At 39.0% G+C, this 26,528-nt stretch overlaps 1 protein-coding gene across 1 annotated transcript in view; it reads left to right on the top strand.

Moving 5' to 3' along the window:
• Window positions 1–26,528, top strand: part of THSD7B (thrombospondin type 1 domain containing 7B) — a 1,073,031-nt gene that overhangs the window by 997,244 nt on the left and 49,259 nt on the right. Inside the window, exons 18-20 of the mRNA XM_070768428.1 lie at window positions 19,980–20,121; window positions 21,442–21,557; window positions 23,622–23,739. Coding sequence (XP_070624529.1) covers window positions 19,980–20,121; window positions 21,442–21,557; window positions 23,622–23,739 — 376 coding nt within the window. The remainder of the gene's footprint in view (window positions 1–19,979; window positions 20,122–21,441; window positions 21,558–23,621; window positions 23,740–26,528) is intronic.

The following is a 26,528-nucleotide window of genomic DNA, read 5'->3' as shown; positions in this document are numbered from 1 at the left end:
TAAATAGTTGGAACAGTAGTGCACATCTAAGAAGTTAGAGTAAGGACTGATATGTGTAAATCATTTAGCACAGTGTCTAGAATATAAGTACAAAATGAATTGTGAATATTACATGAATACCAATATTAAGTGCCTTCTCTGTGCCGAATACTATGGTAGGCATTGGGATTATGGCAATGAAGAGTCCTTGTCCTCATGGAATCTCCAGTCTAATGGGGAACACAGAAAATCCCTAATCAATTTCAAAAGAGTAGAAGATGTTAATAGAGAAAAAAGTAAAAGGTGTCATGAGAGCATATGATGGCATATTTTCTAAACCCAGGAAGAATTGGAGCAGTTTTCCAAGGAGAGACTATTCATAAGAAACCTCAGAGATGAGTAAGGGTGAGTACTCTTGCCTGGAAAATCCCATGGATGGAGGAGCCTGGTAGGCTGCAGTCCATGGGGTCGCTAGGAGTTGGACACGACTGAGCAACTTCACTTTCACTTTTCACTTTCCTGCATTGGAGAAGGAAATGGCAACCCACTCCAGTGTTCTTGCCTGGAGAATCCCAGGGATGGGGGAGCCTGGTGGGCTGCCATCTCTGGGGTCATACAGAGTCGGACACGACTGAAGCGACTTAGCAGCAGCAGCAGCAGGCAAAAGAGAGTAGAGGAGTGAAGGGAAAAGATGGAGGGAGGGGAGGAAGAAAAGATTCAGTGTGAGTGGAAAGCCTTGAGCAATGTGTGACTAGAAAGAACAAACCCAGATCAGAATCCCATGACGCCCTCTATGTATTAGCCCCATGTGCAGAACTTAGTAACACCACTTCCTCTAGTAAACCAAATAATTTTGGTTACCCAAGTATAAGAGGAAAGAGGTCCAATACTCATTGGTGGGAGAGGAAAGGCACAAATGAAGAGTGCGATCCCAGACACATTCTAGATGCAATGATGAACCTTTGTTCTTTGATTTATGGTGGGGACTGAAAATGGAATGGATCACAAACAATAAAACTAAAATATCAAAGAACTGACTCCCATTTAGTCTTCTGGAACCCAGCACTCCTATTCTGTTGGCAGAGACCAAATCTTTTGTCCTGGTATTCTCATTCCAGACAGCAACCTGGGGCCTATTACAGGCCAGGAGCCCCAGTGCAGTTTATTGCTTATTCTGACTCGTCTTTTTATTTGAATGGTTGGGGTTTAAGAGTAAAGAGAGATGAGCATCACATGGAAAATTTTTGAGAAGGAGAAAAGGAAAGAAAGGAAAAGGAGAGTGACTGAGTTTAGGAGTTTATCTGCCCTCAATTCAAATAGGAGTTGCCACCTCTGGGTGCCTTAGAGATGGTTATGAAGTGGACTTTATTTTTTGATTGATTGATTTATTTGGCCATGTCTTGTGGCTTGTGTGGTCTTAGTTCCCTGACCAGGGACCAGACCTGGGCCCTCAGTAATGAGAGTGTGCAACCTTAACCCCTGGACCACTAAGGAATTCCCTGAAGTGGGCTTTATGTATGTCATTCATTAGTGGCCCCTGAACATTGATGTGCCAGGGTCATTTATGATTTTCTCTTACTTAAAAATAATTATTTAGAAATATTTTAAATTTAAGGGAAATTCACATCAGTTTTTAAGTTAGCCACCTATGTTTTATTAACTTTCTCTGTTCCCCTATGCACCCACATATATACACATATGAAAAAATAGTGTTATATGTATGCATACACACATACACTATTATTTCTGAACCATTTGAAGATATGTTGAAGGTATCATACCCCTCTACCCCATAATATTGTTAATTTGGCATGCATGTCCTAAATACATTTTCTAGCACAATCACAGAATGGTCGAGCAATTCAGGAATATAACATTGGTGCAATAGTAATCTCTAGATAATATCTAGGTCATATTCCCATGTTCTCAATGGCCCAAATAATGCCCTTGATAGTATTTATATTCCTTTCATTACAGGCTCCAAACCACATTGCATTAAGTAGTCACAACGCTTAAGTGTCTTTCAACTTTCTTTGTCTTTCATGACTTTGAAAGTATTTTGACTTGTGTTTGGACCATTCTCCCTTCTTCATTTCCAAGCTCCAACAATGATATAAACAGGTGACAGCCTCAGATTCTCCAACTGGATGTGCCATACATCACTCATATCTTCTAAGGCCTCTGATTGGATGATAAATAAGTACCTTCACAAATTGTCAATGTTATAAAATATCAAGTAAAGGGACTAGGTGTGGTTATCTCTGACCATTACAAAATCTTTACACAAATATCTTGGCTAAGCAAAAATCTCCTGCTATTTTTGTGTCATCCTAACATGCTCTTAGCAATAGGCCAGCAAATCCTTACTGGGGCTTATACATCCAATGATATCATAGGTTCTACCCTACTCTTGACAGTCCCATTATACTGAGACATGTGTCTGTCCCTCTTTCCAGTTAACTCCCTAAATCTGATGAGGGAGCCCCTAGACTAGGAACATCTTTCATGAACCATGGGCTCCTCCAAGGCAGGCAGGAAGCCTTAGTCATAGATCTGTCCCTCACTTGACTCTCCCATTGTGCAGTCTGTGATTTACCTTGCTTTTTGGGAGGCTTCTCAGCTATAATAATGCTTCCCAGGTGGTGTTAGTGGTAAAGAACGTGCTTGCCAATGCAGGAGACATAAGAGACACAGTTTCGATCCCTGGATCAGGAAGATCCCCTGGAGGAGGGCATGGCAACCCACTCCACTATTCTTGTCTGGAGAATCCCATGAGCCTGTGGGATACAGTCCATGGGGTCGCATAAAGTCAGATATGTCTGAAGCAACTTACGACACATGCACACATGAACTGTAATTCCTTATGTCTGTTCTGTCTCTCCTTTCCATCTCTAATTACCATTGTCCATTCTAAATGTTTTCCAGGTCAAAATAAATAGCAGTCACAATAACCATAATTTCAGAGAAGCTCTGTGATGCACTGTGTTACCCACTGTCCCTACCTCAAAATGGTCCACAGTTCAGCAACTCAGTCATATCCGACTCTTTGAGACCCCATGAACTACAGCACACAGGGCCTCGCTGTCCATCACCAACTCCCAGAGTTTACACGAACTCATGTCCATAGAGTCGATGATGCCATCCAACCATCTCATCCTCTGTTGTCCACTTCTCCTGCCTTCAATCTTTCCCAGCATCAGGGTCTGTTCAAATAGGTCAACTCTTTGGATCAGGTGGCCAAAGTATGGGAGTTTCAGCTTCAACATCAGTCCTTCCAATAAACATCCAGGATTGATCTCATTTAGGACGGACTGGTTGGATCTCTTTGCAGTCCAAGGGACTCTCAAGAGTCTTCTCCAACACCACAGTTCAAAAGCATCAATTCTTTGGCACTCAGCTTTTTTTATAATCCAACTCTCACATCCATAGATGACTACTGGAAGAACCATAGCCTTGACTAGATGGACCTTTGTTGACAAAGTAATGTCTCTGCTTTTTAATATGCTCTAGGTTGGTCATAACTTTCCCTCCAAGGAGTAAGCGTCTTTTAATTTCATGGCTGCAGTTACCATCTGCAGTGATTTTGGAGCCCAGAAAAATAAAGTCTGACACTGTTTCCACTTTTTCCCCATCTACTTGCCATGAAGTGCTGGGACCAGATGCCATGATCTTAGTTTTCTGAATGTTGAGCTTTAAGCCAACTTTTCTACTCTCCTCTTTCACTTTCATCAAGAGGCTCTTTAGTTCTTCTTCACTTTCTTCCATAAGGGTGGTGTCATCTGCACATCTGAGGTTACTGATATTTCTCCTGGCAATCTTGATTCCAGCTTGTGCTTCATCCAACCCAGTGTTTCTCATGATGTACTCTGCGTAGAAGTTAAATAAGCAGGGTGACAATATACAGCCCTGACGAACTCCTTTTCCTATTTGGAATCAGTCTGTTGTTCCATGTCCAGTTCTCACTATTGCTTCCTGACCTACATACAAATTTCTCAAGAGGCAGGTCAGGTGGTCTGGTATTCTTATCTCTTTCAGAATTTTCCACAGTTTATTGTAATCCACACAGTCAAAGGCTTTGGCATAGTCGATAAAGCAGAAATAGATGTTTTTCTGGAACTCTCTTGCTTTTTCCATGATCCAGCGGATGTTGGCAATTTGATCTCTGGTTCCTCTGCCTTTTCTAAAACCAACTTGAACGTCTGGAAGTTCACGGTTCACGTATTGCTGAAGCCTGGCTTGGAGAATTTTGAGCATTACTTTACTAGCGTGTGAGATGAGTGCAATTGTGTGGTAGTTTGAGCATTCTTTGGCATTGCCTTTCTTTGGGATTGGAATGAAAACTGACCTTTTCCAGTCCTGTGGCCACTGCTGACTTTTCTAAATTTGCTGGCATATTGAGTGCAACACTTTCACAGCATCATCTTTTAGGATTTGAAATAGCTCAGCTGGAGTTCCATCACCTCCACTAGCTTTGTTCATACTGATGCTTCCTAAGGCCCACTTGAGTTCACATTCCAGGATGTCTGGCTCTAGGTGAGTGATCACACCATCGTGATTATCTGGGTCATGAAGATCTTTTTTGTACAGTTCTTCTGTGTATTCTTACCACCTCTTCTTAATATCTTCTGCTTCTGTTAGGTCCTTACCATTTCTGTCCTTTATTGAGCCCATCTTTGCATGAAATGTTCCCTTGGTATCTCTAATATTCTTGAGGAGATCTCTGCTGCTGCTGCTGCTAAGTCACTTCAGTCATGTCCAACTCTGTGCTACCCCGTAGACTGCAGTCCACCAGGCTCCCCCATCCCTGGGATCTCTAGTCTTTCCCATTTTGTTGTTTTCCTCTATTTCTTTGCATTGATCACTGAGAAAGGCTTTCTTATCTCTCCTTACTATTCTTTGCAACTGTGCATTCAAATGGGTATATCTTTCCTTTTCTCCTTTGCTTTTCGCTTCTCTTCTTTTCACAGCTATTTGTAAGGCCTCCCCAGACAGCCATTTTACTTTTTTGCATTTCTTTTCCATGGGGATGGTCTTGATCCCTGTCTTCTGTACAATGTCAGGAACCTCATTCCTTAGTTTATCAGGCACTCTGTCTATCAGATCTAGGCCCTTAAATCTATTTCTCACTTCCACTGTATAATCAAAATGGATTTGACTTAGGCCATACCTGAATGGTCTAGTGGTTTTCCCCACTTTCTTCAATTTAAGTCTGAATTTGGCAATGAGGAGTTCATGATCTGAACCACAGTCAGCTCTGGTGTTGTTTTTGTTGACTGTATAGAGCTTCTGCATCTTTTGCTGCAAAGAATATAATCAATCTGATTTCGGTGTTGACCATCTGGTGATGTCCATGTGTAGAGTCTTCTCCTGTGTTGTTGGAAGAGGGTGTTTGCTATGACCAGTATGCTCTCTTGGCAAAACTCTGTTAGCTTTTGCCCTGCTTCATTCTGTACTCCAAGGCCAGGTGTTTCTTGACTTCCTACTTTTGCATTCCAGTCCCCTATAATGAAAAGGACATCTTTTTTGGGTGTTAGTTCTAAAAGGTCTCGTAGGTCTTCATAGAACCTTTCAACTTCAGCTTCTTCAGCGTTACTGTTTGGGGCATATACTTGGATTACTGTGATATTGAATGGTTTGCCTTGGAAATGAACAGAGATCATTCTGTCATTTTTGAGATTGCATCCAAGTACTGCATTTTGGACTCTTTTGTTGACTATGATGGCTATTCCATTTCTTCCAAGGGATTCCTGCCCGCAGTAGTAGATATTATGGTCATCTGAGTTAAATTCTGAGTTAAATTTCAGTCCATCTTGGTTTGCTGATTCCTAGAATGTTGATGTTCCCTCTTGCCATCTGCTGTTTGACCACTTCCAATTTGCTTTGATTCATGGTCCAAGCATTCTAGGTTCCTATGCAATATTGCTCTTTACAGCATCAGACTTTGCTTCTACCACCAGTCACATCCACAACTGGGTGGTGTTTTTGCTTTGGCTCCATCCCTTCATTCTTTCTGGAGTTATTTCTCCACTGATCTCCAGTAGCATATTGGGCACCTACCAACCTGGGGAGTGCATCTTTCAGTGTCCTATCCTTTTGCCTTTTCATACTGTTCATGGGGTTCTCAAGGCAAGAATACTGAAGTGGTTTGCCATTCCCTTCTCCAGTGGACCACATTCTGTCAGACCTCTCCACCATGACCTGTCCATCTTGGGTGGCCCCACACGTACTGCTCATGGTCAACAAGCATTGCTACTTTACAAGTAGATCAGTTGAAGATAGGAGCAAAGTAGCCCTCACAGATTCAAATCCTGGTTTGAGTGCCTATTATAAGGTTGTTTCATCCTTTGAGATTCAGTTTCATCATCTGTAAAAGCACACATATTCAACATACACCTGGATTATTGGGAGACTGAAGGACTTTGGGAGATAATCCTCACAGAATGTTCACCACAATGCTAGGTGTGTGTTCACAGTATAAAATTGTGGTGGTTGTTATTATTTCTGGGATAGGGACTCATCCAAAATATAGTCTCAGTCTCTCTTGTTATTATCCATTTAATCTCTCAAAAGACAAGCAGAAGCTATAAGAGGCTATTCTGCTTTACGTAGGCTTGCAGTTCTTGTTGGACCCCTCAAATATAGGGTAAAGTATCAGAATAAATAGAGAAATCATTGTAGGACCCAAGCATCCAACATGTGGCCCTTTGGGTTGACCAGTAATTTAGTTGACAGTATTTTAATATCTGATCAGGTTTGCTATGATGTCATCATAAACATTCCTTTGTTGTATGCTATCTTTTGACCTGTGCAAAATACAGTAATAATAGGAGTTCACTGCACTTTCACAATCTGAAATTTCCAGAAACCCAGAATGCTTGCATTCATTAGTTCCATTTAACTCATTAAATATCACAAACTCTTGAAGAGATAAATATGATCAATGTTTTTTCTTTTTTAATTTGAGCCAATGAGATGGTTAGAGTGCCCTTGCAGGAGTTGGATTGTCATTAGTACATTGTTTGTGGAAATCTGTTTATTGAGTATTTCTTACGGACCTGGGCATATTCCAGGTATTGGAAATATCAGTACTCAATGAGAATATCTAGTGGGTTTTGATTTGCATTTCTGTGATGATTAGTGATGTTGAACTCCTTTTCATATGCCTGTTGACCATCTGGATTTCCTCTTTTTAGAAAATGTCTATTCAGTCCCTCTGTCTGTTTTTTAAATGGGTTTTTACTGTTTGATGTAAATTGTATGAGCTGTTTATATATGTTGGACATAAGGGATTACTCTATTGGTCATATCACTTGCAAATATTTTCTCCCATTCAGTGGGTTGTCTTTTCATTCTGTCGATGATTTCCTTTGCTCTGCAAAAGGTTTTAAGTTTAATTATGTCCCATTTGTTTGTTTTACTTTTTTTTTAAATTTTATTTTATTTTTAAACTTTACAATATTGTATTAGTTTTGCCAAATATCGAAATGAATCCGCCACAGGTATACATGTGTTTCACATCCTGAACCCTCCTCCCTCCTCCCTCCCCATACCATCCCTCTGGGTGGTCCCAGTGCACCAGCCCCAAGCATCCAGTATCGTGCATTGAACCTGGACTGGCAACTCGTTTCATACATGATATTATACATGTTTCAATGCCATTCTCCCAAATCTTCCCACCCTCTCCCTCTCCAACAGAGTCCATAAGACTGTTCTATACATCAGTGTCTCTTTTGCTGTCTCCTAAGAAGGAGATGGAGCCAAAATACTGTTGCAGTTTATGTCAAAGAGCATTCTATGATTTCCTCTAGGAGTCCAGCCCTCACAGAACTTACATTCTAATAGAGGGGAGGGAGATAATTAAAAACAAACAAAACATGTAACCAGCACCTAGAGTCTTTAAGTCAGAAAGAGAAAAACACATATCATATATTAACACATATATATGGAATCTAGAAAAATGGCGCTGATGAACCTTTTGGCAGGGCAGGAATAGAGACACAGACATAGAGAATGCACTTGTGGACATGAAGTGGGTGGCAGTGGGAAGGAGAGCATGGGACAAACTGAGAGGGTACACTGACGTTTATACGCTACCAGCTGTAAAATACATAGGTGGTGGGAAGATGCTGTATAACAGAGGGAGTTCAGCTTGGTGCTCTGTTATTAGAGGCATGGATGGGGAGTGTGGGGGAAAGGCTCCAGAGGGAGGGGATATATGTATATACATAGCTGACTCATGTTATTGTACAGGAAAAACTAACACAATATTGTAAAGCAGTCATACTCCATTAAACACACACACACACATAGAAACACCACCGGCTTATTATATGGCATATCAGCTAGTAGTAAGTGATATGGAGGGAAAAAAAAGACAAAAAGTGATGTGGAGGAGTTGCTGATATGTTCATGTAGCCTGGTCAAAGAAGTCCTCTCAAATTTGAGCAGGTGCCTGAAGAAAGTAAGGGAGCAAATCCTACAGGTGCTGGAGGGAGAACAGTGCAGGTGGAGGGAACAGCAAGAGCAAAAGCCCAGAGACGAGGAGGGCCTGGAGCTGTCCAGGAACACCGAGGGGGCTGAAGTGCTGACTGAAGCAGTAAACAAAGAGTGCAGAAGGCTTTGAGCACGCACAAGCAATGCAGACAGACTGCAGAGGACTGTGTAGACCCTAGCAAAGGACTTGGTTTTCATGCTAAGTTGGGAAACCATTGAGGAGAGGAGTTATGTGACCTAACTTCCATTATTTTAAAAGGATACTTCTGGCCCCAGAATTGAACATGGTCTCTAGAATAGGAAGGGAAGAATCAGATAGGAGGTCATTTGTTATAATCCAAGTGAAAAGTGATGGTGACTTTGACCAGGGTAAAATTGGTGCAAATGATGAGAAGCAGCCAGAACACGGGTTTTACTTTGAAGTTAGAGCTGAAAGGATCTGCTCAAGATATGGTTGTAAGATGTAAGGAAAAGAAGAATCAGAGATGACTCCAAAATTTTTGACCTGAGACTCTGGATGGCTGGAGTTGCCATTAAGAGATAGGAAAGATTAGAGAAAGATGTTGGGATATGGAAAATGAGGAGTCTATTATTTTGTACATAGAGAATTCAAGCTGGCTTGAGGAGAGTGGCTTTCAAACTACAGAGTGTATCAGAATCACCTGAAGGGCTTCTTAAAAGACAGGTTGCTGAACCCAACCCCTGTAGTTGTTGGGGATTTCCCCCCAGAGATTTTTACAGGACCCATAAATTGCATTTCTAGCAAGTGTACAGGTGATGCTGATGCTGCAGGTCTTGGGACCACGCGTGGAGAACCACTACTCTTGGGTATTGGGTATATCTGCAGAAGAGGTTGGCTATGGTCAAGAGAATGCCCAGATAGTTAAATGAGAGAGATTACATCACAGGTGCTGGAATGTTCTTTATGTCTTACTGTGGAAGCACCACCTTAGAGCTAAGATCACAGAGTATTCAGTTCAGTTCAGTGCAGTCGCTCAGTCGTGTCCAGCTCTTTGTGACCCCATGAATTGCAGCATGCCAGGCCCCCCTGTCCATCACCAACTCCCGGAGTTCACTCAAGCTCATGTCCATTGAGTCCATGATGCCATCCAGCCATCTCATCCTCTGTAGGCCCCTTCTCCTCCTGCCCCCAATCCCTCCCAGCATCAGAGTCTTTTCCAATGAGTCACCTCTTCTCATGAGGTGGCCAAAATACTGGAGTCTCAGCTTTAGCATCATTCCTTCCAAAGAACCCAGGGCTGATCTCCTTTAGAATGGACTGGTTGGATCTCCTTGCAGTCCAAGAGACTCTCAAGAGTCTTCTCCAACACCACAGTTCAAAAGCATCAATTCTTCAGCGCTCAGCTTTCTTCACAGTCCAACTCTCACATCCGTACATGACTACTGGAAAAACCATAGCCTTGACTAGACGGACCTTTGTTGGCAAAGTAATGTCTCTGCTTTTCAATATGCTATCTAGATTGGTCATAACTTTCCTTCCAAGGAGTAAGCGTCTTTCAATTTCATGGCTGCAATCACCATCTGCAGTGATTTTGGAGCCCCCAAAAATAAACTCTGACACTGTTTCCCCATCTATTTCCCATGAAGTGATGAGACCAGATGTCATGATCTTCATTTTCTGAATGTTGAGCTTTAAGCCAACTTTTTCACTCTCCACTTTCACCTTCATCAAGAGGCTTTTGAGTTCCTCTTCACTTTCTGCCATAAGGGTGGTGTCATCTGCATATCTGAGGTTATTGATATTTCTCCCAGCAATCTTGATTCCAGCTTGTGCTTCTTCCAGCACAGAGTATTAGCTTATGCCTAAATGAGGAACAACAGTTTCTGAGTGCTGATCCTACTTTTTATTATGTCACAAAGAACCCTGTGAAAGTGAGTACTCTGAATCGAATTGCTCTTCCAGTACATAAAAAGTTAACCTAGGCACTTCCTTCACTCTCCCCTCTGGCTGGGTATAATTTATCCAACTAGAGCACAAACACCAACCACCACCTGCCCCCTTACCCCCACCTGTTTCCTGTGCAGAAAGATATGTTTAAGAAATTAAGTTTTTGCTTAAGATTTACATTTAAGCATCATATTGTGCTTTTTAAAAATTTCATATTGGAGCACGGTTGATTTAACAGTGTTGTATTATTTGATCCCATACAATAAATGTGGGTTCTCTAGATACAAACTTAATTTAATAATTGTTTTATCCTGAAATTAATCCTGTGTTTAAAGAAGAAACAAAGTTTTTATGATAAAGAAAAATACTATGGAAAGAAAAATATAATGAACATTCACCTCTTTAAAAAAGTCACAGTTCATATTTGCAAAATAAAAACCACATGCCTGTGGCTTCCTTGGTGGCTCAGATGGTAAAGAATCTGCCCGCAAGGCGGGAAACCTGGGTTGGGAAGCTACTCTGGAGGAGGGCATGGTAAGCCACTCCAGTATTCTTGCCTGGAGAATCCCCATGGACAGGGGGGCCTGGCAGGCTACAGTCCATGGTGTTGCAGAGTCAGACACAACTGAAACGACTAAGCACATGGAATAAACAGTTTTTCAGTAATGACCATGACAGGCTATTTAATAGAAAAGCTATTTTGATAATCATGTATATTAGATTGGTGGCTTCTAAATATTTTTGACCATGGCACATAGTAAGAAATACATTTTATATCACATATGATCGTGTATATAGTCACTTACTTATGGAGACATATATATGCATATATAAAGATAGAAGAAGAGAGAGAGAGAGATCTATATATAGATACAGATATAAATATCTGAAATGTTCCATGAAATTATTTTCACCCTGAATATATGACAGATATTTCTCATGCTATGATTTATCAATTTAGAAAGTGCTAATTTTGACCCACTAAACTGAGAACATAGTCCATATGGACTGTGCGATAACACATTTTGGGAAACATGGACTTGCAGATTTAAAGACATAAATGAATGGAAAGTTCTTGATAAATTACAAGATTATTAATTTATTATCTATAGGAATCAATTGTTATCCTTAAGAATTCCTCTATAAGTTTTTTTTTGTTGTTTTTTTTTTTGCCATTCTATGCAGCTTATGGAATCTTAGTTCTCTAACAAGGGATTGAACTCAGGCCCTCAGCAGTGAAAGCAGAGTCCTAACCACCGGCTGCTGCTGCTGCTAAGTTTCTTCAGTCTTGTCCGACTCTGCGACCCCACAGACGGCAGCCCACCAGGCTCCCCCGTCCCTGGGATTCTCCAGGCAAGAACACTGGAGTGGGTTGCCGTTTCTTTCTCCAATGCATGCCTGCTAAGTTGCTTCAGTCGTGTCTGACTCTGTGCATCCCCAAGGACAGCAGCCTACCAGGCTCCCTGTCCACAAGATTCTCCTGACAAGAATACTGGAGTGGGTTGCCATTTCCTTCTCCCCCTAACCACTGGACCACCAGGGAATTCCCTCCATTCACTTTAAATAAATAGTTTTTGAGAATACATTAAATGCAAGGCACTGCACCAATGAATAAAACATCATCTCAGGGAGGATTTTGCTTTTATGCTATCAATTTCCAAGAGCTCATGCCTTGTCTCCCCAAAAGATTTACATTTTACAAGAACATCTTAAGGTTTTATAAGGAAGTATAGTTATTTCATCCTCCCTATAAAACAAAAGTGTTTACTAAATTTGCCTCTGAGGAAATTAAGTTTAATTGACTCAACCAAGTTTAAGCCAAGATTTCAGCCCCATCACTCCAACAGTATGTGCTAAGTCCTTTCAGTTGTGTGCAACTCTTTGTGACCCTATGGACTACAGCCTGCCAGGCTTCTCTGTCCATGGGATTCTCCAAGCAAGAATATTGGAGTGGGTTGCTGGGCCCTCCTCCAGGAGATCTTTCCAACTGAGGGATCAAACCCACGTCTCTCACGTTTCCTACATTGGCAGGTGGGTTCTTTACCATTAGAACCACCTGGGAAGCCCAATGTATAGTATAGTAATGGATAATTTGGAAACACAAATAACCCCAAATTGTAGCTGATCAAATGGAATATAATGTTATTTCTCTCCCAGCAAACAGTCCTAAGTAGGATTTGCTGGTGGGGAAAGGATACTCTCTGCTCCATACAGTCATACTGGGATGCAGGCTACTAGATTGTCTACCACCTTCAAGCTTGGCTTTCAAAACCATTTTACTCATCACCATGCCTGCTCCCTCGAGAGGGTGAAGGGCATGGAGGAAACATGTGGGAGGTTTTAGGGTGAGAGGTGGAGTGTCACACATAGCCTCCCATTTACCTTTCGTTTATCAAAGCTCAGTTACCTGGTCACACCCACCTGCAAAGAAACCTTGGATATATGGTCCACTCCTGTGCCCTGGAAGAAAGGAGACAATAGATTTTGATGACTTAATAACAGTGTTACAAAAATCTTTCTTTAGGACTATTTAGCTCAACATTTCCAAAATGGATTTGATTATGAATCTCTTTTCTCTCAGCACCTATGAATGCACTGTAGAATATAACATACTTTGGGAAAAACTGCAATCTGGAGACTGTGAAATCCCATAATGAAAAGAAACCTAAATTTCCCAGCATGATAGATATTTTTAAAAACTTTTTTAAATGTTATTTAAAAAAAATTATTGGACTATAATTGATTTATAATATTGTGTTAGTTTCAGGAGTACAGCAAAGTGAATCAGTTACACATATACATGTATCCACTCTTTTAGATTCTCTTCTCATATAGGTCATTGCAGAGAACTGAGTAGAGTTCCTTCTGCTAAACAGTATGTACTTAGTTATCTGTTTTATATATATGTATATAGCGTATATATATCGGAGAAAGCAATGGCACCCCACTCCAGTACTCTTGCCTGGAAAATCCCATGGATTGAGGAGCCTGGAAGGCTGCAGTCCATGGGGTTGCTGAGGGTCAGACACGACTGAGGAACTTCACTTTCGCTTTTCACGTTCATGCATTGGAGAAGGAAATGGCAACCCACTCCAGTGTTCTTGCCTGGAGAATCCCAGGGATGGGGGAGCCTGGTGGGCTGCCCTCTATGGAGTCTCACAGAGTCAGACACGACTGAAGCAACTTAGCAGCAGCAGCGTTTATATATATATATATATATATATATATATATATATATATATATATATATATATATAATATTAGTCATTCAGTTGTGTTCAACTCTTTGCAACCCCATGAACTGTAGCCCATCAGGCTCCTCTGCCTATGGAATTCTCCAGGTAAGAATACTGGAGTGGATTACCATTTCCTTTTCCAAATACAGAAAACCATGTAAAACAAATTGTACAATTTAGTTATCAGGCAAACGCTTTTGAAACAGCCACCCAGGTTATGAAATAGAAACTTGCCAGCGACTTACAAAGAGCTTCACAGGTTATATCCTCCTCACTCTGGTAAAATTAAACTCTGTAAAGACTTCTATGATAATCTTTTTTCTTACTTTCCTTTAGATTTGTAGTCTGAGTGGGTCAGCCATTAAGTTCAAACCTGTTTTTACATATGCCTTTAAATCTCCTTTAAGCTAGCTTCTCTCATTGCTTTCTTTTTTTCTTCCTAGCAATTTACTGGTAAGGAAATGGGTCGCCTTTTCTACTGAATTTCCCAGTATGTCTCTTAAATTGCATCCTTGTGGTGAAATTTAACATGTTCCTCTGTCCTTAAATTTCCCATAAATTGGGAATAGCATGCAAAGGCTTAATCAGAATCATGTCTTTGGCAAGACTCCTTCATAGAAGACGTGCTCTTTCTCAGGAGGCACATAATGTATGGTTATAGCTTTTTATGTGCTTGGCTAACATCGATGGTCAAAGCTTAAACTCATTATCATTTAGGAAACAGAAAACGGCAAACTTCCAATTCTATTATCCTTTCTCATTTACTTGTGGGAGTACTACTATAAGGAGAAATTTTTATCCCAACTGATATTTAATCACCTACTGCTCTGTTATGTAATAGAAAAGGCAAGGAAAATGCTTATTCGCCATTTATTTACCATTTTTCACAATGAGGAGTTGTTTACCTAGCGTCTTTGACTATATGTGACTATTTTTGTATCATAATGAAATCATAGATTTAAATAAATTTGATATATTTTAACCATTTTCAGTGATCACCTATACGAACGCTCGGCTTGTCCTAGTTGTAGTGTGTTTTAAATTTGTTCTATGAACACTTTAGTCAAGACTCTGGTGGCCTTTGTTAGCCTCCTTGTTACCCACTATGGTGCAACGTTTCAGGCTTATTTTATACATTTTCTTTGCCAGACTTAGAATCAGCTGTTTCTCTCTAAAAACCCCTGGGTTCTTTTAGTGGAAATAACTCTTTGGTGCCATAAGAAGAACTTCAGGGATACTGAACTTACTGGGTTTCACAGCTGCTAGACCATTTCAGTGAGTGGAATTTTGAAATATATGCTATTATTTCCTTTATTTTGAAGATGAAATACTTCTTGAGTTCATGTTATGAACTAAAGGTATTTACTTAAGTTCTATCTTACATCTATATCTGCTTTATTTTATACTAAAAATCCACTTTTTCAAAGATACTGGAGATAGAACAGAATATTTCATAATTATACATTTGCCCTATTCAATATAACACAGAAAATAGTCCCTATACTCCACCAACATGAGTTAAAATGTTAAAATGCAATAAAATTTAAAACGGTCATATCTTTTACATAGGTTCTCTCATTCTTTTAACATTTGTATTTTATCTGTGTTTTATTTATGTGTTCTTTCATATTTTGTCATTTCCGATATGACCAACCACTTATTTTTTAAATAGGAGTTTTTATCTGTTTTTTTATGCATGTCTGTCTTCTGCAGTTTCTTATCTATGGAAATGTTATTCTTTAATCCGCTTTTCCTCTTAGCACCATTTTGTGGGATTTGAATTTGATTTCTTTCTTCACTTATTTCTCCAGGAAATCAATTTTTATGAACTTTTAGAAGCAGGTGTGATTGAGGCTTGTTTTTAGCTAATTTCATTTTTGTGGTCCAGGGTTCTCTGCTTTTGTTTGCTTGCTTTGAGTGGTCAAAAATTTAGCAGATTCATGAAATTTACTGGATCCATTTTCCTTCCAACTTTGTTTACTGGCCTTTCTTTTCCTTCACTGCTAGTCCTCTTATTTTGAGCAATTTGGAAACTCTTCCCACCAGTTTCTTTTCAGTGCAGAAAATCATCCTGGAAGGCAGTTTTGGCTTATAGTGTTGAGAATTCACTGGATTCAGGTTGCATCAGCCCCCAGAACCTGTCCATGGATTCCGTATATTTGCTTGCTTTTGGAGTATGCAAAAGCCTCCTACTCCATGGTTTAGTTTTCCAGTTTGGTGTTTTGGGGTATACCAGACACTCCATTTTTGCCTGGAAAATCCCATGGACGGAGGACCCTGGTAGGCTATAGTCCGTGGGGTCGCGAAGAGTCGGACACGACTGAGTGACTTCACTTTCACTTTTCACTTTTATGCATTGGAGAAGGAAATGGCAACCCACTCCAGTATTCTTGCCTGGAGAATCCCAGGGGCAGAGGAGACTGGTGGGCTGCCATCTATGGGGTCACACAGAGTCAGACACAACTGAAGTGACTTAGCAGCAGTAGCAGACACTCCACTTTACCTTCTCCTTTCCCCTGTTGGATGCTGATATCACACAGGTTCTGTAACTTCAGTCCTTGGTCCTCTCCTATTCAAATTTTGAGGTTTGTGAAGAAAACTTGTCATTAATTTTACTGAGCATGTGGTTGGTTTAAATGGTTTTGATTTTGCTCTTCTTGTTGCACTGTGATATGCAAAAAACTTTTTTTCACTTTCTGTAACCATTTTCTCAGAATCTCTGAGGAAGTTTCCTTACATAGCATTGTTATACTATTTGACATCTTTTATCCCACTTTTTCAAAAAAAACAAGACTCAACTTCATAGCATATATATTCCCTTTTTTGCCTCATGAAATATAGAGAAAGGACTAATTAGCTAAATGGAGAGATTGTCTCAGAATTATCAGAATTTTCCATTCTGTAACAGAATAAAAACCTTGGGTTTCAATATCTGATGAAAGCTGATAAGGCCAGGCCTTGGGGATTCATGCTTACCTCCAGACAAGAAATTTAGAGAGTGAGTTAAATTCATAAGTACCTGGACTTATGCCAGGTTTTATTAAATTATCATTGTTAATATTAATAGTTCAGTATTAGAAAAATACAAAATTATATATTCTTCATTGGATTTATTTAGGATATAGCATCTAAGTTATCTTTTATTTTTATATGGGTAATTTAACACTCATTTACTGTTATAATTTATTCATTTAATGGTAGATTCTATTATTCTGGGAGCTGTCATTTGGATTTTATGGAAAAAGTATGGGAAGGAGAGAAAATATTATATTATCTTTTTATCAAGAATGCAGACCTATGGAGAAACCTTACATTTAGGCAATGTGATCATAATCCAAGGTTAACCATTTGTCACTAAGGGCAGTTTACAAAAATCCAGTCTTATTACCCAGGAAGAAGCAAATTATCCTACACCAAATATTTATTATTTAGTTTTTAGGATAACCAAACATTATCCTACACCAAATATTTATTATCTACATACTGTTGTCAGAGACATAACAAGGCTCTCAATGTCCAAGAAAATTAAGACACACATTCTCCAAATAGCCCATGGGAAGGAATGCACACATATCAATACAAGTACAGTGGAAATGTTTACTTGATAAGGTGAGTCCACTTATAAGGGTGCAAATAAATCAATGGAGGCTCTCAGAGGGAATATCTGATTTACTTTTGACAGATGAATACAAATATTCAGGTCAGGCCCAGGGATAGAGGCCTCATTGCTAGAGAGAAAAAAGGTATGAAGGTGCAATATTATATCGTAAGATTAAACTTTAAGGTAAGTGGTTTTCAAAGTTTATAAACCTAATCTCATAAAGGGCTTATATACTAGACTATTGGTTCTTATTGGTCATCTCCTTCCCTAGCAAATAAACTTTAGCTATCTAATGTTGTCCTTTATAATGAGACTGGTTTAAAGTTGATTTGGCGTTAGTTATCCACACATCACATTCTCACTTCTCTATTTAGGAAGTTGACAGTGTCTTTTTATGAATATTCTAGGGGAGAGGAAGTTCAGGTTTATATTTGAAGAGTTTTGATCCAATAAAGAAATCATCTAGATATAAGGCTCCTTTGCCATCCATTTTTTTCTTAGCTGACCCCTATCTGCCTTGTGACCTAGTCATTATTTTATGAACTTCCTATAAAGAGCTCACAGAGAGAAAAGAGTAAGGAGAAACACTAATTCATCTATTAGTTGTTAGCAGTGCTAGGGCAATTTTTATAAGGTAGAATATACAGATACCATATGAGATTAGGTTGGATTGTGTTTGTGGATTTCATTCACCTTCTTTGCCTGTTTCTCTGGACAGCGTTAGTAAGAGAGTTAGCTGCAGTGTTGGTTTTCAGTATATTAATTTCTAGAAAGTGATCATTAAAGTCTACATGGTTAAGAATGACAATCAGAGAGTATCATTATAAAAGCATATGTAGCAGACTTAGAGACTGATAAGAGTGTGAGGTATGAGGGAAGGTACTCTGAAAAACTACCAAATTATGCTCCTGCCCCTTTCTCACCCAGGTCTGGATGAAGAACTGAGATATAGAATATATAAGTGAATTGTTCAAAGTTACATAATTTGAATTGTGTATGCATGTTTTCATGTGTGTTATTTTCTCTTTTGCTTTCTTTGGTGGTTTAGACTAAGCAAGTTCATAAATCTTATACACGTTCACCTTGTTCAATCATTGACTTTTTAAGGTAGAAAAGTAGTAGAACACTAATCAGGAGTAACTTTTAAGATGCTTTCATTTTCTTTCATTGGTAAATCATTGAAGTTATCACTCCTTCTCATGAGAACAATCAAATTAATTGCTGAATTAATAGTAAATTATTTGTAAGCATTAGCATGGGATTCCTTTGGAGATAATTAAGAATAATTACCTGGTTTCAATGGCCCTTCTTGATCATCTAGAGGCAATTTGATGTAATTAAAATGTAAAAATACTTTATAAGTATTGACAGATTATCCAACTATAAAGTCACATAAATAGTAAATGTGTTTCCATGGCTCCAAACATTTGAAAATAGAAGAGAATTTTGTAGCATTTTTCTATATATTTCAGTGTATTCTAACATTATCACTTTGCTTAGCAGCCAAAATTAAGTTTACAGGTTGTGTTCTTGCTACAGTGTCTGAAAAGGTAAAAGAATAAAAGTTAAAAAAAATCCCAAATATGAAAATGATGGTTTGATGACATGAATTCAGAGACTTTTCTCTTTCCTGTGGTTTAAACATCTATGTGCCTCTAGATTTCTGGATCTGAATTATGTTGTATATAATGGTGTTACCTGAACAACCGTGTGTAAAATATATACCAGAATTTTCAGGGAGTGACACAGGAAGTAGAAATCATGCTCTATTATGTCCTCCAAGAATTTATAAAGAAAAGGAGGAGATGGTGTAATAAAGAAAAAAGAATGATCATATAAAGGCAAATGCAACATATATGTTTATGTTTGGAATCAAATAGTGTATAGTAATTCTTGAACATGGGTGGAAGGTTGCTTAGGATGGAAGAGAAGGACTTGTTATTATTAAAAGAAAGACTGTCAATGATGAAGTCTTGATTAGTGTTCTGAAGAAGAAGTAGGAGGAAGATAGGATATAGGACATGGGAAAGGAGATTATTCTAGTAGGGAGAGCTTCTGAAGGTCCTCTGTGAGTAGAGTAGATGGATGACAGATGGCAGGCAGGTTTACCTGGCTCAAGAATGTCATATGCATTGAGGCAATAAGAGGACATGTAGACCCATAAGTAAAGTGACTTTTGTGAGAGATTTTTGAAGTTCCTGTTTATACATTTATTTTGCTGAAAGGGCAACTGCATGAAGTAACTAATCTGTGGATCATAAGACCTCCCAAATAAGTGGAAAGTTTTGTTATATTGGCAATATTGATTTCATAATTCCCTCTCTTTGTTATGTTTTTTAAAAATATTTTCTCATTAAAGTGTTCTGTGTGGTTATTTATTTGGGGCTGGACTAGCCGGAGACACAAGGGACGTTGTCTTCCTTTTCTCATTCATTTATACATTCAAAATGTGTTCATCTCTTGCTACCTGGCAAATCAATTTGAGAGTACAGAGTGTGTTTAGTGGATGAAAATGGTCCCCACGTGCCTAATTATTCATCATAATGTAGAACAAGAAAGAGTTGTCAGGTAGAAAAACCAGAAACTACTTACATTGAATCCCATAATGATTTTATTTTTTAAATATTCTGTTTCATACTCTATTCAATAGTCTCTTCCCTGTAGGTGTTGTACATGTGCCTCCATGTATACAGATCAGCACATTCAATTTATCAACAAACATAAGTTCTTTCTAACTCTGCCTGCTCTTTGATTTTCATAGTCGTGTGATCCGCACACAATGCAGAGAAGAACCCGTCACCTGCTGAGGCCTTCCTTGAGCTCGAGGACGTGTGCTGAAGACTCACAGGTGCGGCCCTGCCTTCTCAATGAAAATTGCTTCCAGTTCCAGTACAATCTAACAGGTATGGCTGTAAACCACAAACCATGGAATCATGCTGTCCTAGAATGCAGCTCTCTCATGGCTTTTATTATTTCAAGAAACTAAAGCTTGTGATGTACTTGCTCTACGGGGCTCACCAAGGATAAATGGCAGGCCTGACTGGACAGGGATATTTTAGAGACCTCCTTATTCAGATGTGGAATACCACTGTGTTCAGTGTCTGAAACTAAAGGACTGTATAACTATGTTAATCTGTTCCCTGCAGCAATGATACCCAGAATGCCATGACATGTGGAATCAGGTTAAGTTTCAGCATTGACTTCAGTACTGATAACCAAATGGCCAGCTGCCTGAAGGGGCAAAATAGTTGCCTTTTTCTGAAACAAATTTTCCACTGAGGTCACAGTGGCACTACTGAGATTTCTCATGTAGAAAACCTCTAGTAAATTCTATGAGACTGTCTTTATAGGTGAGAGTTGACCTGTTGTATTTGTCCTTTTTCCTTCATTAAAGATCCTTTAGATCATTAGTTTTCATACTAATTTTCCAAAAATAAAATAAAATTTGCTCTACTGAAAAAGCATGTCTTTAAAATGCTGATTTTGCTCTACATGGACTTGCTCTTCCTATTAACTTTTAGATCATCTACCAAATATGAAAAATCTTCTTAGAGAGGTTCTCACTGTATATGATTGAAGATCTCTTTTTCTACCCACACCAAAATAAAATTTTTTAAAAGAATTAGTTATGGGATGATTTATTCTAACTCTCGCTGTTGAGTTTGTAATACAGTTAGCCAAATCTACAAAACCTTCTCTCATGAGAGAATAATTTTATTAAAGTGAGAGTTTTCAAAATGGCCCTTTTAGTCATGACTTCTTTCCCTTTGGGGGTACCTTTCTTGGCTCCACTGTACCAAATATACCCAATGATTTAGATAATTATATTTATTTTTTGAAAATATCTTCAAGTTGATATCACAGACTAGCATCATTTCTGTATGTTTTTTCTTTCTCAATTACATCCAGCAATTAGATGATTCCAAACTGGTGGTCATTTGTGCTTAGGTTTTTTCCTTTTCCTACCTCGGCCACCTATGAGATGATTTCTATAAACTATTTGGCTTCTGACCTCAAGAAAGCAAATTCACTTCTATTTGGTGATCTGATTGATTGATTGTTTTGTAATTAAAGAATTGCATAATGCTTTTTGAAGCCACATAGAAATGGTTTTAGGATTCTGTGTGCACTATTCTCCACTGATGCAGAGAATCAAAGCTTTGTTGTCTTTTGCTCACATGGTCATAACTTTGAAACTCAGTGTGGTGACCCTATGCCCGTAGAGTGGAGCACATGCCAGCTGAGTGAAAATGCAACCTGTGGGCAAGGCATCAGGACCCGCCTTCTGAGCTGTGTGCGCAGTGATGGCAAGCCTGTTGCCATGGACGAATGTGAGCAGGTAAATTATGTGTATTTGGGTCTGCAACCTTCACAATGCTTACTATAAATGACTCTCCCAGTTTCTTCTCATCACAGCTTAGGTTCAATTAGAGTAAGAGGTACTAGTATTATACAGTTACATCTCATGAGTTTGAACTTAGTTAAAATGACAGGAAAGGTCATTTTGCATTGGAGAAATGGGTTCATTAAAAATATAGTTCTTCATTATTTCTAAGAACTTATTTAGATGTACTTGCTTGCCAACTAACAATTGACATCATTGACTCTAAAATTGATTTTTAGTATTGGGCAGATGATTCAATTTGCCTAAGTAGGAAACACTGTCCCTTGCATGTAAAATGCATAGTGATACTTGCTATTAGAATACTCTGCTAATTTTCTTAGCAAATGTTTGCTAGGTAATAAACACAGTGCATTTTTCATCTTAAAATAAGCTAAATGTCTCTCTACCAAGTTGGGTAGAGTTGGTGGGTTTTGAATTTTTCTAATTTTATATTTTTCCCCATCACAAAATATGTGGAATTTGGACAAAAGCTATAATCAAATCTCTTCCCCAAAAGCTGACATTTCCTCCCCAACATATAAGTGAAATGCATTATGATGGCAGTTTAGAAACAAAGATGACCATACACTATCACATTATAAGAATCACTAAAACAATCTTTGGAATAATTGGAAATGTGTGGGGTCAGTGAACTCAGGTTTCACGGGAATGTCTTTAGCAAACTGACAAAATAAATGTTGTCTCATTCTCCTTAGATAAGTAGAGTCCACAAGTGAAAATTAAAATGATCAGAACAAAACCTCCTCACTGATCCTGAGTTAACCTTATTAAGTATTACCATAACATCACTTTCAACCAGCAGTATCACCATGGACCAACAGAAACCCTGAAACTAGACCATGTGAAATCAGATGTGCCTTTTAATGAAATTCTGAGACTGGTTCATACAGAGTTCTCTCTAACAAGTGTCATGATTTAACATTTTGTTTCATCTCCCTCTCAAGACTGTTGTCTGCTTCAAGAAAAATAAATCACCAACCTACAACAACTCAAGTAAAAAATTTACATTTAGTGTACATAGTAAATCTTTCCTTTTGATATAAAAGCAGTATAAACTATTCATTAATAGAAAAATTAGTTTCTCTTCTTTCTAAATACATGTTCAACAAATATTTAAAGTCCCAAATTATTAACCTAAGCAGGATATCCACATATCTCAAATGGATCAAAGATCTTATGATGTCATTTCTAGTTCATTTCTAGTTTGCCCATATAGTAAGTAATCATGCTGTAATCAATAATTTTAGCTCAGAATAGACATTGCTAATATGTAACATATATTGAATGTTAGTATTTTCCTCAATCACACAATGTACAATTCCTAAAATTGAATATTTTGGTATTCTTTCTGTGTCCCTTGGATGATTTACTCTTTCAATAAGACCTCTTCTACACTGGCCATTAGAAAATGTGTGATTTTGCCTAGATGTGGGTTTAAGAGAGGACAAGAGGAAAAGAAACCGTATCATCAACTTTTCCCTTGATTAAGATCATGTTTATGTTTTTAGCTAATCAGTCTTTTGTATGAACTTTAGATGGGTTGTTGATTTCAGTTTTATTCTTCTACTTATTGTTTAGCCTAGGTTGCTGTTAGTGTGAGCTCTCTATATACTATTCTATATACTATTGGTCTATCCAGAGGGCAAGATGCCTGAATTTAGCACTTAGGCATCCCTCTGGTTTCTTGCTGGCTGAGTGACAGGACAGATCTCTGTGTAACGTAATTGCCTGCTTTCCTGGTCCCTTAAATGTGGGTCTATTCTAAAGTTGAAGGTTTTATCAAAAGAAATTTGGACTGACAAGTTTCTATGTCATGAAGTAAGGATCATCATTTTTTCAGACTTGCCATCAGTTTCTATAAGCCAGGCTATTTTTCTCACAAAAACATAGCAAAATTATTCTCACAGAATAGAGATTATTATCCCACAAAAGGATAGTGATTTGATTTGATGTTGCGATGAATTCTCCAGTACAATCATATTTCCTTCCCATCTGCAGCGTAACTTGGAGAAGCCACAGAGGACAAACCTTCACTGCCTGGTGGAGTGTGTGGTCAACTGTCAGCTCTCGGGATGGACAGCTTGGACAGAGTGCTCACAGACTTGTGGCCTCGGAGGTATGTGGCTTTCCTGTGGTGGTTTCCATGAAACAATTCAGTTTTTAAGTACCTCTTTGTATGCCATAGCTTGATAAATGAGCATAAGGCATGTTGGCCACGTGAGGCTGACCCAGGGGAGCAGAGAAAGGGAGCCTGACTTCTTAACAGTCCTTTTGTTTTATTGTGTTTTATTTCTTGAAGTATACTTCACTTACAGTGTTGTGTCAATCTCTGCTATACAGCAAGATGACTCAGTTATACACATATGGACATTCTTTTTTTCTTAATATTCTTTTCCATTATGGCTTATCATGGGATATTGAATATAGCTCCCTGTGCTATACAGTAGTACACTGTTGTTTATCCACTCCATATATAATAGTTTATCTCTGCTAATCCCAAACTCCCACTCCTTCCTTCCCAAACTCCCTCCCCCTTGGAAACCATGAATCTGATCTCTAAGTTCATTTGTGTTATATTTTGGACTCCATGTATAAGTGATATCATATAGTATTTGTCTTCCTCTTTCTCATTTACTTCCCTTAGTATGATAATCTCAAATTGTATCCGTGTTGCTGCATATGGCATTATTTTGTTCTTTTTTATGGCTGAGTAGTACAAGGCAGAGGGTGAAGAACTGGCCTGGTAACAGTGGCAGACACCAGAGGGGGCACTGGCCCTGTGAGATGGTGTTTATTCTGAAGGTCCTAAGTTCAACAAACTCAAAAAATGTTGACCTCCATGGTTTTTGGAAGAAGTGTGTGTTCTATAAGTCAAACTGGCTCCTGTATCAGGTAAACCCCTAATAACAGTGACTTTGTATCATATTGTGCTGTGCTTAGTCGCTCAGTCATGTCCCACTCTGTGACCCTATGGACTGTAGCCCACCAGGCTCCTCTGTCCGTGGGAATTCTCCAGGCAAGAATACTAGAGTGGGTTGCTATGTTCTCCTCCAGGAGATCTTCCCAACCCAGCAATCGAACCCAGGTCTCCCACATTGCAGGCGGATTTTTTACCATCTGAGCCACCAGGAAGCCCAGAACTGGTATAGGTAGCATATCCCTTCTCCAGGGAATCTTCATGACCCAGAAATTGAACCAGTGTCTCCTGCATTGCAGGCAGATTCTTTACCAGCTGAGCTACCAAGGAAGCCCCTAGTATCATGGGTTAGAGACTAATTTTTCACTCACATAAAGGGAGGGGTAGTGTCTGCTTCACAGAGTCCATCAAGAACACAGGTTGATGGAGCCCCTACCACTTAAACATAATCAATTTTTTCTGGAAGATGATATCACGCTGGTCCTGTGGAGGTTTTTATGGACCAGGGTGGAAGTTATATACATCTCTACTATCTTTACTCTACTGAATAAAATTTGGTCCCATTTCTCCAGTTCAGTGCAAGATAGCAGAGCAGGAAATGTAGTTTCTTGATGACCAATCACTTCTTAGCAACAGTATTATGGAGGAAACAGTTCCTGTGGAGGAAAGGGAGGATAAACCTTTGCTGAACAAATAGCAATTAATACCAAAGTTCCCAGGTAAGTAATGCACAATGGCAGGGAATGCAGAAGGCAGCTGGTGCTCGGGAGCTAGGTAAATGGCAACATGGATGGCACTTGAGCCAGGGACCAAGAGATGTGCATGTAAAGAGAATAAGGAGAGTGTACCAGGAAAGCACAGAGCTGAGGTTTAGGATAGGATTCTGGTCCCAAAAAAGAGTTACAGTTTATCTAAGGTAAATGACAGAAATTTGGAGTAGGGACCTAGGGAAAATCCTGCTATATAGGTAATCACAAAGTAGAGGAGGAGAAGGAAGAACTGCATGTTGCAGGAATCATGGAATCTGGTAGGGAGATGGGGCTAAAAACCCTGGATCTGATCACCAAACAAAGACAGTTGGAAGGGATTTTTTAGAAGCTCTGTGATTGGACCACTGCCACTGCGATATGGGCTCATCTCTAAGCTACTCACAAGTGAATATGCTGGGACTGTTAATACTTCTCTGCCTTAGTTGGGATTGTCTGAGGGACTGAGGCAGGATACAGCATGGAAGAGGGTCTCCTCTGTGAACTCAGCTCTCAGAGCCTGGAAAGAACAGAGCGGACAGCAGTACTCAGGATATGTATTAGGAAAACGTAGCTAAGGAAATTGAAATTTACTTCCTCAAAGAGCATCACTCGAAATGAAAATATGAGGCTCACAATGTCCAGTGATAACAGCATGCCATTTCGTGCACATCTGAGAGCCTGCAGAAGCACATCAGGAAACCAAGTGGTAAATCTTACGACCAAGATTTTGGTGAGTGACCTAAACTATTTTCTCAATTATTCTGATTGGCAGCATGGTGTAGTTCCCAATTAGGCATCCACTTTAAGGTTGGGTAAATCCAGGTTTGAATTGTAGCTTTTTAGGCAAACAACTTACTCTTTCTGAGTCTCAGCTTCTTCATCTCTAAAATGGAATTCATGCACATTAGAGGCTTTGTTTAGGATTTGAGAATTAAATACAATGAAGTATATGTAGCCATAGAGCACAGTATCTGACACAGCATCGGTGTTTATTGTGTGTTAATGTTCATCTCCACCCTCCTACCCACCAGTAGGAAAGACTTTTATCAGAGACTCCCTCCGATTTTATAAAGATTATCCCACAGACTCACTTTCTCTCATCATCTACTCTCACATCTCATCCTTCACCCCACTTAAAGTCCATACATTAAAATCACAAGCTAAGCAATGTTTTGAAAATGCAAATCTGAATAATTGTTTTTCTACTGACTTGAGTCATTTATCCATTAAATAAATACT

This window comes from Bos indicus, chromosome 2, assembly GCF_029378745.1.
Source record: "Bos indicus isolate NIAB-ARS_2022 breed Sahiwal x Tharparkar chromosome 2, NIAB-ARS_B.indTharparkar_mat_pri_1.0, whole genome shotgun sequence".
Classification (NCBI taxonomy): Eukaryota; Metazoa; Chordata; class Mammalia; order Artiodactyla; family Bovidae; genus Bos; species Bos indicus.
Note: the sequence above shows the minus strand (reverse complement) of the source record. Positions and strands in the feature narration are given on the sequence as shown.